Source organism: Protobothrops mucrosquamatus, unplaced genomic scaffold (assembly GCF_001527695.2).
Source record: "Protobothrops mucrosquamatus isolate PMUCROS unplaced genomic scaffold, P.Mucros_1.0 scaffold545, whole genome shotgun sequence".
In the NCBI taxonomy this organism is placed as follows: domain Eukaryota; kingdom Metazoa; phylum Chordata; class Lepidosauria; order Squamata; family Viperidae; genus Protobothrops; species Protobothrops mucrosquamatus.
This window is the reverse complement of record NW_015386849.1, coordinates 249,804-262,984: the sequence shown is the minus strand read 5'-3', so window position 1 is coordinate 262,984 and position 13,181 is coordinate 249,804. Positions and strand designations below refer to the sequence as shown.

Here is a 13,181-nt window from a genome sequence, read left to right as displayed (position 1 = left end):
CAAATTCATCTGGGTGATTGTCTCAGCAAGTAGAAAGAAAGCAATGGCAAACCCCTTCAGAAAATATTGCCAAGAAAGCTGTGTGGATTTGTCCATGTAATCATCAGGAATCAAGATTGACTTTATCTGTCTATTTATTAAATTTGTTTGCCTCCTATCTCGCTGCAAGACTTGAAGACACAAATACACACACACACACACAAACCACATACGCACAGCTTTAATTATGTGAAAAGTAGAATTTTGTGTGTAGTTATAGTAAAATTATGGTTAGAGTTAGATCATCTTCCTCCACTGTACCACTGTAACATTGACTTGGACTTTTCTAACCTTCCGAAGCAGGTGAATGAATATTCCAATTCAGCTGGATTTCCCCCTCTGCATAGAGCTATCTGTTGCAACTAATTGCTCTGTTGGAATGATTCCAGAATAATAACTATAGCTTCTTTTCCTGCTATTACTTCTAATCAGGTTTTGTAGGATATATATCTAGAGAAATTGAATATAATTATAATTGCTAATAGCAAATTTGGGGGAAATGAGTGATGAGTTGGCTATTCTTATTCAGTGGTAAAAGATATGTGATTTCTATTTCTGCCAATGTGACGTCTAGTTCTTTGTTTCCTCTAGGTATGGCCTCACAGCTGCAGGTGTTTTCACCTCCATCAGTATCTTCGAGTGCCTTTTGCAGTGCCAAGAAACTGAAAGTGGAGCCCTCTAGCTGGGATGCTTCAGGACAGAGTAACAGTGACGAGTATTACAGTCACAGCAAAAATCTCTCTGGTGCTCAAGGGCCAGCAAGCTCTTCTCACCAGGTAGCAAACTTCAGTATCCCTGCTTATGATCAGAACCTCCTTCTCCCTGCTCCTTCAGTTGAGCACATTGTGGTTACAGCAGCAGACAGTACAGGCAGTGGCGGAACAACATCCTTTCAAAACAGCCAAGCCCTAACACACAGGGCTAACATTGCTTTACTGGAACCATATCAAAAATGTGGCTTAAAAAGGAAAAGTGAAGAAGTTGACAGCAACGGTAGCGTGCAAATAATTGAGGAACATCCACCTCTCATGCTGCAAAACAGACCTGCGGTGGGTGCTGCGGCCACTACCACCACTGTAACAACCAAAAGCAGTAGTTCCAGTGGCGAAGGTGATTACCAGCTAGTCCAGCATGAAATTCTTTGTTCTATGACAAATAGCTATGAAGTCTTGGAGTTCTTGGGCCGAGGAACTTTTGGACAGGTGGCAAAATGCTGGAAGCGCAGCACAAAGGAAATTGTTGCTATCAAAATTTTGAAAAATCATCCTTCTTATGCCAGGCAAGGTCAAATTGAAGTAAGCATCCTCTCTCGACTGAGTAGTGAGAATGCTGATGAATATAACTTTGTCCGTTCATATGAGTGTTTTCAACACAAAAACCACACATGCCTGGTGTTTGAGATGCTGGAGCAAAATTTGTATGACTTCTTAAAACAAAATAAGTTTAGCCCTCTGCCTCTGAAATACATTCGACCAATATTGCAACAAGTGGCCACTGCTTTGATGAAACTGAAAAGCTTAGGTCTAATACATGCTGACCTAAAGCCTGAAAATATCATGTTGGTGGATCCTGTGCGCCAGCCATATAGGGTCAAGGTCATAGACTTTGGCTCTGCTAGTCATGTCTCAAAGGCTGTGTGCTCCACTTATTTGCAGTCACGATATTATAGGTAAGTATCCGTTTTCTATGTTCAACCATACCTTTTGTATTATATCTTGAATCAATAGAAAACTTTAATTCAACTCACTGAATTAAAGTGTGAACTGGGTCACCCTATCATAGAACAGCTCAAATTAATTTGACTGATTGCATGCCCACTATGTCAAAAAAAAGAAGAAAAATTGACCTAGGTAATCCATTACAGATATATCCAAAGTTATAGGAATTTCCTTCTGGTTCCTATTTGATGTTCTGTTACTTCTTTGTTATGGTTTGAGGAACCTGAAGGACGGTTTCCCCATAACTTAAGCTCTCCAGAGAAAGATCATCCTTTTGTTCCTTAAGCTGGCTTAATTATATGAACTAGTCAGATCAGCTTATCTATGGTAGTGCAACATCTGTAGAACGGCCTCTTCATTTCTGTGCCAAGTTTAAACTATATTTTGTTTCATCTTTCAGTTCAGCAACATATAAAACTTATTGACAGAAGCATTTTAAGTTGTCATACTAGATTATTTACTGTATATATGCATTTTCAATTCTAGTAATTGTAAGTTTATATCTGCTTTTGTGCTGTAACATATTTTGCTTTTCATGTCATCTGATGGCAAAAGAAAAAGTAGTGATTTTTTTTAAAAAATAGGCTAGTTTTCTTGAACTTGGATTTGAATATTAGCTTTAGAAACCATGGATTAATTGAATCTTACACAATCTGGTATTTTAGATTACAGCTGTCATCATCTAGTACAGCATGCGAGCTGGGAATTACAATAGTTATAATCCTATTCATATAAAGAACATTAGCACATCAGATGCTAACATGTGGTATCTGAATTTTCATTGTTGAAATAATATTTGTGCTAAGCACAGCGTTAATAGGTAATTGCAATAAGTAAATACTCAGTAGAACCCAATTTGCTTTATTCAGGAAAATGATTATCTATTTTTTAAAACAACTTTCCCCTTTTTTCCTTATATGCATTCACTTCATAATTGCCCATGAGTGCCCCTGATTTTGAAATCATGCTATTGTCAGCAATCCTCCTTATTATATTTATTACACTACTTCATGGCAAGTAGTCATTTCAGGCCTTATCAGAAGATGCAGTTATCCTTTCAAACCTAAAAATAGGAAATTGACCATACATAATATAAACTAAAAGTTTATCAAATCATATTCCCCCTTCAATTGAGGGTGTTACAGTCTCAAATATTTTGGGTTAGTGAGCACATTATTAATGTTTTCACAAAATGTCCCTGTGTCAATTTGACCAATTAGAAAACAAAACCCAGAGAGAAATCTAGCAATTCTTGCCACAGTTGCCTTATCAAAGACTATCTTATGGCTGAAAAGTTGGGGGATTTCTAAACAGATCATTGGATTCCAGGCATTATTTAAAAAAAAAAAAGACTTTGAGAGTCCCAAGCCATTCCTCTAGGTACAGTTGATCCTAGAAACTGACACCTTGCTTTATATTTATTAGTGTTATTACTACTATTAATGTTATTAAAGTCTGGTAGGATTGATAATCTTAGAAGAGATTGTGGTCACAATCTACACATGAATTAAAATACTCATTTCTGTTCTAATTCTTGTGAAATTTGAGCTTCCTAAAACTGCCCTTTTAATCAAGGAAAATTTTTCAGTTACAGTAGAATATTGTAGCACCATTGTTCTAATTTAAATCTTAGTTTAGTAGCTCAAGATATTCTGAGATAGAGGTACAACAAATGACTATCAGCTCCTTTTTTTGCCATTTATTGTTGATAGGGTTGACAACCTATTTCCTTGTCTATGTATGCAAGAAATGAGGATGTGGCAAAAAAGTAATGGAAGGTGTACCCTGCATCTATGCGTACTTCCCTGGCCAAATTATAGATCTGTCAGTCCTGGAATAATAAAAAGTGTGTTATATTTTTCTAATATATTGGAGAACACAATATGAAAAAGTGGTGAAACACTAGTACAGTTGTTTCCTATTTATAACCACAGCTTCACAAAGTAAGAAACAGCTGTTTTAGGAAAGAGCAACTATGCAAGTATTAAGTCTATTGGATAAAAAGATTCCAATATTGGATCGGCATAACTGCTAATTATTTGAAATGTGATTTTTGTTCCCACATATAAAACTGATCAGTAATCAACAGAAACATATACTGCATCCCATATGCTAAGCGAACATTATCTAAATAATGTGTTTTTGCAGTCAATTCTTTCTTGGCATAATTATGTTCCAAAATTGAAAATTTGGAGTCCTTTTCAAATAATTAAAAATCTGCATATCACAGCAAGCCACAATTGCTTAAAATTCTTTACTTGGTTTTTAAATAGATTTTACTAGAAAAACCCAGTAATTTATCTGAACTTAATAAGAGGTTATCTCATTTCTTTGATTATATACTTTCTTATTTATTACCTAGCATATATGTTCCCATCAAAAAAATCTTGATACTTACTTGTTCCAATTAGATATTAATTATTATGTAGTTGAGAGTTTGCCAAGCTTTTTTATTAAAATAAGAATAGTTGTGACTGATCCTGTTGTCATTGACAGGGAGCAGATGAAATAACATAGTACAGTCACTTTAGTCTTATTGGCTTGTCATCTCTCATATCTGCCTTACTGACATAGTTCCAAGAGTTTTGGAAGAGTCTATAGAAAGCGCATGAGTCATATGTTCAAAAGAGGATAAGTCCTAATTTGTTAAACTTCCTTTCTAACCACAATATATAACAAATGTCTAAAGTAGACTGTAAATATTAGAACCCCCCCCCCACTTTTTCTGTTGAAAAATATAAGTATGATGTATTGTTTGTGCATATCTCTTAAGGACAGGAAATTACTGGTACTAAATCTATTCTGTCACTTCCATCTTACAGAGTAATTTGCCTTGATTTTCTCTAGACTTATTTCAGACTTACATAATGCTAAGAATAGACATTGTACCAAAATAAATGAAAATGATAAGATCTCTTCACAACCTTCCTAGGGTTTTTAAATATTTCATGAATCTCAGGTTAGTATATTTGACTCCAGCTTTCAGTTGTATGAATACAAGAATTCCTTTCATTTTCACAACAGTAAGCTAGAGCAGGGCTTTTCAACCTTTTCACCCATTGTACCACTTTTAGGATATGGCAGTATCCGCGTACCACCAGTCGCCTAGCAAGGTGCCAAAAACTTGACCAAAAAAATAGGAAAAAAGTGATAAAGTACAGGTAGTCCTCGATTTACAACAGTTCGCTTAGTGACTGTTCGAAGTGAAAAAAGTGCCCCCCAAGGCACAGCCGAGCAAGACACCTGCCTGCCCACCCGGTGGCGCTCTCATTCCCTTCTCCAGCTACCACTTTTCTAGGATGGTCGTGTACCACCTGCCAGGTGCCAATGTACCACAGGTGGTACCCGTACCACTGGTTGAAAAGCCCTGAGCTAGAGTTCCTTTCTTTTGCCAGAGTTAGTGGGATCCAATATAGGCTTCCTGTTGAAGTAAGATAGAAATTCATTAATTTCTCCCTTCCCACCTTCCTTCACTGGAGTGAAAGAGACACTCATTGGATGGTCTTCCAGATTTTGTGAGCAGTTTTTAAGTTGACTTTGCATGTTGTAGAAAAAATTAAAAGTTTATTTTCATCTTACAAAAACTGAATTCTATTTGATGTGGGTTTATACATTAATTATGGCTTTTTCAATAAGCTATGGCTAAAAATCCTGGTTTAGTACAAGTGAGTTAGTCTTACAGAGAAACTGTTTTGCTTTGTATAACTGAACTTTTAAAAATGAGCAGCAATATGTTTCTTATATGCTTGTTGTTTATTTAAATAATCCTTAGTTAAACTTAGTCACAATGTTCCCACTTTGGATCTCACCAACACAGTGATAATCAGAAGTGGAGTAAATTTTTTCATTGTCTTACTGCTGACTTTATTAGGAAAAAATAACAATAGAAAGCAGGGTGGATTTGATTTAAATCAAGTCGATTTAAATTGCGGTTTAAATCATGATTTAAATCACTAGTAAAAAGACTTGATTTAAACCAACTCGATTTAAATCATAATTTTTAAAGAGCAACTGTCATCTTTGTCCCACAGTGGCTCCTCCTCTGACCCACTGTTGATTCACCAAAAGTCCCATTCACTTTAATGGGATGGCTGGTGATGCGGCAGTGACACTACAAGGCAGACATGTCAAACACAAGGCCCGGGGGCCGGATGCGGCCCATAATGTGGTTTCTTGTGACCCGCGAAGCCATCCTGGAAACAGTGAGGGAATGGCCCCCACTGCCTTAGCCGCGGCCCAGGCCGCCCGGGAGCCAATGTACAATTTTGTGTTGGCCATCTATGCTGAAACATATTCAGTCTTAGCTCCACAAGACCGTCTGGAAACAGCAAGGGACCGGCCCTTGCCGCATTGGCCCTGCCCCCTGGGCGCATGCTGGGGAGGTGTCACCCTTTTTGAGGAACGAAGAAATGCACCATCACCTGGAAGTGGCCAGCAAATGGCCCTCGCCTACTTCACATATCTGGCTTGATGGGCTCCGGGGGGGGGGGCGCTGTCCTCACAGCGCCGAGAGGCTGAGCCAGGCAGCACAAATCCAAAAAGAAGTGCGCCGCCACTCAGCCCCCAGCCTGCCCGATTTCAGCAGGCAGCAAGATGCAAAGCTGGCGAGCTTCGCACTGCCTGGCTCAGCCTCTTGGCACTGTAAAGAGAGCATCCCGCTGCCTGCCGAAACCAGGCAGGCTGGGGGCTGGACGGCATTGCGCAGGTAACGTCGACTCTCACGTTGCTCATGGTGTCCCCTTCCCCAAAGCCCACCAAGCCAGATATATGAAGTAGGCGAGGGCCATGTACTGGCCACTTCCAGGCGATGGTGCATTTCTTCATTCCTCATGAAGGATGACACCTCCCCAGCTGCATTTCTTGCCTGTTTTTCTCCCTCCCTTATCTCAAATATTTTCCTACCACTCTGTTCTTAGGAAGGAAGGGAGGGAGGGAGGGAGGGTCTGAGGGAAGTCCTGCCTTAGTCCTGCACTGCTGCCCTTTCACCATCCCCTTGCCCCCTCCTCCTGGCCTATCCTGGGGGTCTCCCATGCTATTGCTAAGGAAGCTTTGGATACAAAGCCGGGTCTCCTCCCATGGAGAGGGAATGGGCCTCCCTTTGATTTTGCCCTCATACCCATCATGAGCAACCTGACTAAGGAGAGCAAGCACAGCAGCAGCAGCCTTGAGGAGGAGGTAAGTGCAGCTGGGCACCCCCTTGGGGAAGTGGGGCTGGGCTTGGTTCCGCGGGTGCTTGAGGGCCAGGCTGGGCGTTTGACCTCTGCTGCCCAGGGCTCCGGGAAGCCCGCGGCACCATCCAGCCCCACCTCGCATGGCCTGAGAGGAACAGTGAGGTTCTTCCAGTGGACCATGCCTTGGCACTTGCCCTCGTCCCACCCCCTTCTGCCAGAGACCCTCAGATCTGTCCCAGTCTTGCCCAGGCCCCCACAGGCACCCTTGACACGAACGATGTAGAGCTGGCCATGCCCACCCAGCAGGCCACACCTACTCCAGCCACGCCCACCCAGCAGGCCATGCCCACCCTGGCCACACCTACTTGCCCCCCTGAGGACAACCGCAATGCTGATGCGGCCCTCAATGAAATTGAGTTTGACACCCCTGCACCAAGGTGAGGGACGTGGCGGGCAGCAGGTGAGTGGATGCCTTCTAACAGGCGCTGCCATGATGGATCTGAAATGACAAGTGCTCTTTAAATGTAAGGACTCATTCTTGCTGGTAGTTACAATCTTTAATAATATTATTTGCAAACAAAATGAAGGTTTCCTATTTAGAATAATAAGTTGTCAAGTTAGTAAAACAGCGATATCAGAACCGATTTTAGGTTAATAGGTTAATCGCACATAGTTGGAAAACTACTCAAATTCTTTTATTTAATTAAAGCACTTAGAACCTGGTACACATGCTTTTCTCTTCAAACAATCATATAGTTTGTAACGTACATAGATTTGCGAAACAATGGGATAAAGGAATATTCCTGAACTTTGTTTTATGATTTATCTCATATTTACTGTGAAATTGCGTGAATGCATCAATGCAGTGCATGTTATCTCAGTTTGTAGAGCTTGGATTCATTGAATAAGTTTACCAAAAATGAAAATATTGCAGAATATATAGTCTCATGCTACATAACTAAGCTCCATTTCATGCTGAATAAACTAAATTATTAATGTATCTTAAATAGAAAACTATCTTTAGATAGATTTTTTATTCCAAAAGTATTTTATTAAAATAAATTTGATAAAAATTAAAAAAATCCGCTTTAAATTTTAAAAAATCAGATTTTTTTGATTTTTTAAAAAAAATCAATTATTATCTACCCTGATAGAAAGTCTTTTTTAATATTGGAATAAGCGTCTTAGTGTCCCTTATATGCTTCCATTAGCAACAAAAACACGGACACAAGCTAAGGAATTATAAAAACTATAATATTATTTGGAGGATATAACTTTTGCTGATTATGGTTTTAGAAAAAAGGCTAAATGTTCATTATAGGATCTCTATTTCAAGCCTTTATTTAAAAGAAAAATTATTTATGTATTGCATTAAAATATTACTTTTTTGTATTGAAAAAATTTAGTTGCAGGCAATATTCCTATGCAGAATAACTTAAACGAATGTAGAATCTTGTAGATTTCCCTTCTTGCTAAAATTCCAAAGCTGCCTGTACAAATTTCTTTTTTTAAATACTTACTGGCTATAGGCTTTGTAAAACCCTTTAATATAAACATTCTTTTTTTAAAAAACACATTTTATTGGTTTTTTAAATTCTTAAAAAAGGGTACTCAGGACCCACCGTGGTGTTTGAGTAATCAAACATTCAAAAGTAAAAACATATATAAACAACTCAACTCAATACATTCACTGTCCCCTCTCTATTTCCCTCAAATAACATAATACGTTTAAAATATTCCATTTCTAATTTTAATTTCTATTACTACTAAACCTGTTTTATAACTTTATCAGTTACAATTACCATAAACAAATTTAACTTTAAATCAACAAGTTATCAATTCAGGTATCCCTTCCAGATATATTCTAATTATTAATCTCTCACATCCCTCATTTTATCACCAATCTCATTTATTTCTTCTTCCACTACATAATAGATATCCTAATAAAAATAAAATATTAATCTACCCTATACATATATAATCCCACAGTCAATCAATCTCTTTAGAATAACAAAATAATGTTAAACCTTAATTCATTTGAATTCATTGAACAAAATTCAAATTTCATCCAATTGATTATCATGCCTTATCACGTCTATGTTGTCATACAGAAAGGTCATCTTACTAATTTAAAACACTCCATTAATTATTGAAACCATCTTTTCAGTCTAATTCTGGCTTTTTTTCTGTGCCAGGCAGGTTTCCATAAGCACGCTTCCCTTTCAGCCAGTAGATCTATTTTTGTTGCTTGCAGTGGCTTTTGAAAGAATAGGAATCCCAACCTCTCCATTAGGCATCTATTTCTCTCCTCCTTAAAACATCGTTGCTTTGTAGTTTCAAATCTCAGTCTTTGCTTCTTCTGTTCCTCAAAATTACAGATGAAAAGTTTATAAGGTAGAATAAGTTCCTCTTTTATCTCTGTTGATTCCTCTTCTAGTATGTTTTGATTTATAAAATAGTAAGATGTAGTCTGGACATCCATTTGAATGTTTGAAGTGAGATTTCTGGATCTTAATTCTGTAGTAAACTCTTTCATTGTAGCACATATTTCTGCAGTAGCCTCATAAATCTTTTCCAATATAAGTTTACAGTTTAATTGTAACTGAGGTTTCTCCATTTTGATAGTGATTAAAGAGAATCTCTTTTTTCTTTTTTGTGGAGGCTATATTTGATAAAAATTAGGCAATATCCACCCTCACAATTCCCACAGCTTCACAGCTTATCTTTTTTCTTCAAAAATAATTTGAAGGTCAGGTCTGATCTATCTCCAAAAAGTAACCAGAAATTGCAGTATTAGGTTTTCGCCACTAGATGTCCTCAGTAAGTTAAAAAAAGATCTTTTCCAGACACCATTTCCTTTTTTCTATCTTTTAAAGTATAATGTGAAAAAAGAAATAATCTTCCAGCATAAGATGATAGTACAGTTCTTAGAAAAAGAGAGAAAAAAATTTTCTGTACCCCCAAAAATATGAAAATAAAATATAGTCTTTAAAATTTTGTTCTATTTTTATAGAACACCTTTCTTCCCAAACATGTAGAAGCTGCTTTCTCAAGCCAGGGAAATAATTCCAACAAGGCTCTTACAGGTACAAAAAACAAAATAGAATAGGGAGAGTAGCAAGGAAAAGTCTCACCCGGATTCACCACGGGGGTTCTTACAGCTTAGATGTTCTTTGACTTGCGGTTTGAAGCGGCAGGGTGATCGGCCATTTTACTGGCCGATCTTCTCCGGTGACCCTCAGAGATAGCTCGGACAGCTGGAGGAGCCGCCACTCGTCCGCAGCCGAGCAAAGCCTCCTCAACAGAAGTCGCACCCTCCAGGGCGACTTTCGACCCACATAAGGGTCTACCGGCGGAGGGAAAGCTAGCTGACGAGGAGACGAGTCTCCCCGTGCGACTAGAGATGCCGCGAACCGGAACCGGAAGTCAATATGTAAACATTCTTTATCCCTCATTTAAGGACATGGATGTAATAAACTGCAGCTACGGTAGTTACCAAGACAAGAATGAAAGGAATTCAGTTTTTCTCCTATAGTTTGAAAGGTCAAATTAAACTTGACTGCTATTTTTTTGTTAGCATTATGGATTGGGTGCTGTACCATCAAACGTTTTATTGCTACTTTCTTTGGATTGTATCATCATCCTGTGTTTGTAATATGTATTGTTTTAAAACATTTTGCATGATTATTAAATTAAAGAGGCAAAAAGAAAGAGCAGGATACACCATTCTTCCCGTGAAGCTGAAATTATTAGGTTTTGTTGCTCCCTCTGTGTACATTGAGCAACAATTCTGTTAAGATATGGTAGAGCTAGGAAGGACTCCTCTACTAGATATCTGCTTTTTGCCTGGATTTGTCCATATGGATATACCAGAAAAAAGTGTACAATATAAAACCATATTCACATGGTACCGTGAAACACAAAATAGACAGCTACATTTTAGCCTACTATGTTAATACTTGTCAGTTTAAATTAGGCTAATTGAGAAAAATGTTAAGTTAATCATGGGTGAGTAGTTTACATCAAGAGAGCCATTGTATGACTTAGAAAATCTCTGTTCTTCAATTTTTATTTATGCATGTCTGAAAATGAAATGTACTCTTAAAATTGTAAAATAGATTATATTTTGCATATGAAAAATGTTCTAAAATTCTCACCAATGTTTTCCACCTTTGCAAATTTATCAGTTCTCATTATCACACTTTCTAAACCAATATACTGTACTAAGGTGAATCTTGAATTGGCCAATCCTGATCTAAAAGCGCTAGTGAAGCAAAAAAGAAGAAGAAGAAGAAAACTTTCAGTCTCTCCTATAATTTGTCTATAAAAAGTTTTCTTCCTTATTTAAAATAAGTGAAAAGTTTAGGGATTGTATCATCCTCTGGTCGGTGAAATAGCTGGACTAATAACATAAGACTGAGGGAAAGAAGCAGCTGAGATAAGATATAAATGAAGCGAAAATCAGTGGTTATGGTCTCTTGAAAGAGGATGAGAGTATATAGAAACTGGATAGAGAAATAATGGAATTGTGGAGAGAAGTTGGATCTGGTGCTTAACTACAACCCATATTTGCACTTTTCTCTTTATTGGTAGAAAATGTTGCTAATTCATTTTATCATTTTGTGTTGCTCCTAGTTATAAGTGCATAAAAAGTAAGGTTACTGTTACTACTATTTTCAGAAGTAATTCCAAATTAAGTCAGTGGGATATACTTTGAAGGGGGCATATATCACTTTACAGGCATAGGCTAATTTTGCTAGAAATTGTCTCTTCCAATTTAACAAGATGTAATCCACAATCACAGTGTTATATGCATCTAAATATATGTATGTCAGATGACTGTAATGGAATATCCTTGAATGCAAAATTGCTGCTAGTGGTATAGAAATTATGTGCATCAGTATTCCTACCTAAATAAGAAAATAAGGGTTTGTAAATAACAGTATCAGTTTTGTCAAATCTCAGCTATTAATCTTTTGTATCCCAAATTTTTGTATCAATGTAAAGGTTAAAAGTTAAAAATATTGGAACTCCTGATTGGTCAGAACTTAGTTTATTAGAAGTTATATATCTTACAGGGTGTCATAATGTCTTTTGTAGTTTTAAAGGTTACAGGATAAATTTGCTATTTTTGTCAGAACTTTTATGAATTTTTCTTGGAAAAAATAATGGTTTACTATGGAAAACTCTTCTGACTATACATGTAATAATTTACAACCTTTTAATTGTCATTCAAGTCAGTGGGATTTGTGAATTCGTTAGTGAATTCTAAATAATAAATAAAATATTGCATATTTTGTAGAGCTCCTGAAATCATCTTGGGTTTGCCATTTTGTGAAGCTATTGATATGTGGTCACTGGGATGTGTGATAGCTGAGTTGTTTCTTGGGTGGCCTTTGTATCCAGGAGCTTCAGAATATGATCAAGTAAGTCTTTGCTGGTATGCTGATATTCAAACAATACCAACTTTAAACTACTATGCTAGGCAATAAGTTTCGTTGAATCCAATAGGATTTGCTTTTGAGTAAATATTGATATTTGTACATGGGTTAAATGAAAGCCACTTAAGTCATTGGCACTGGACTTTTGATCTGAGAGCAATTGATTGGGGTTAATCAATAAGTGCCCATTCTTCTCAGATTGCTGCATATAACTTCTTATTTTGAGACAAAATATAATCATATAAGACATTATGTAAATATCTGTTCATTTTATCCTTCCCCATCCTATTTCATGGTCCTATGTTATAAGAAAAATACAAAGAACTACACACCAGCACTTACAGGGTTACAGTATTTTGTGCTTGTGGCTATACAGTACAGTTGCCTGCTCCATTCTCTGCCAAGAAAGATTATTGCCAACTATCTCTGTGCGAGCATAACTATATGCAAAGTATGCTTTGTGTGGGTATAACTATATATACATGATTTCATCAAGTCACGTTTGCTTTGGGGCAGTCAGGATCTTTGTGTTGTTGTTCTCCTTGCTGTGAGCAATCTAATTAACTCCTCTTCCTCTCAATAGTGCTATATGTTCAAGTGAATATTTACACTCCAAAAATTCACTAAAAAAGGAAGGCCTTTCCTCATCATAACATTGGTTAGATACCAGTCTTCTTTTAACCACACTTTCACATGCACAGGTAGTCCTCAAGTTACAACCTTTTGTTCAGTGACTGTTCAAAATTGGTGCTGAACAAGGTGACTTACGATGAGTCCTTAGAGTTCTGGCCATTTGCAGTGTCCCTGTGATC

The 13,181-nt window shown here is 37.3% G+C and overlaps 1 protein-coding gene across 1 annotated transcript in view; it reads left to right on the top strand.

The window, feature by feature from the left end:
• Positions 1–632: 632 nt before the first annotated feature.
• Positions 633–13,181, top strand: part of HIPK1 (homeodomain interacting protein kinase 1) — a 30,480-nt gene continuing 17,931 nt past the window's right edge. The window contains exons 1-2 of the mRNA XM_015816979.1: positions 633–1,708; positions 12,231–12,354. Coding sequence (XP_015672465.1) covers positions 633–1,708; positions 12,231–12,354 — 1,200 coding nt within the window. The remainder of the gene's footprint in view (positions 1,709–12,230; positions 12,355–13,181) is intronic.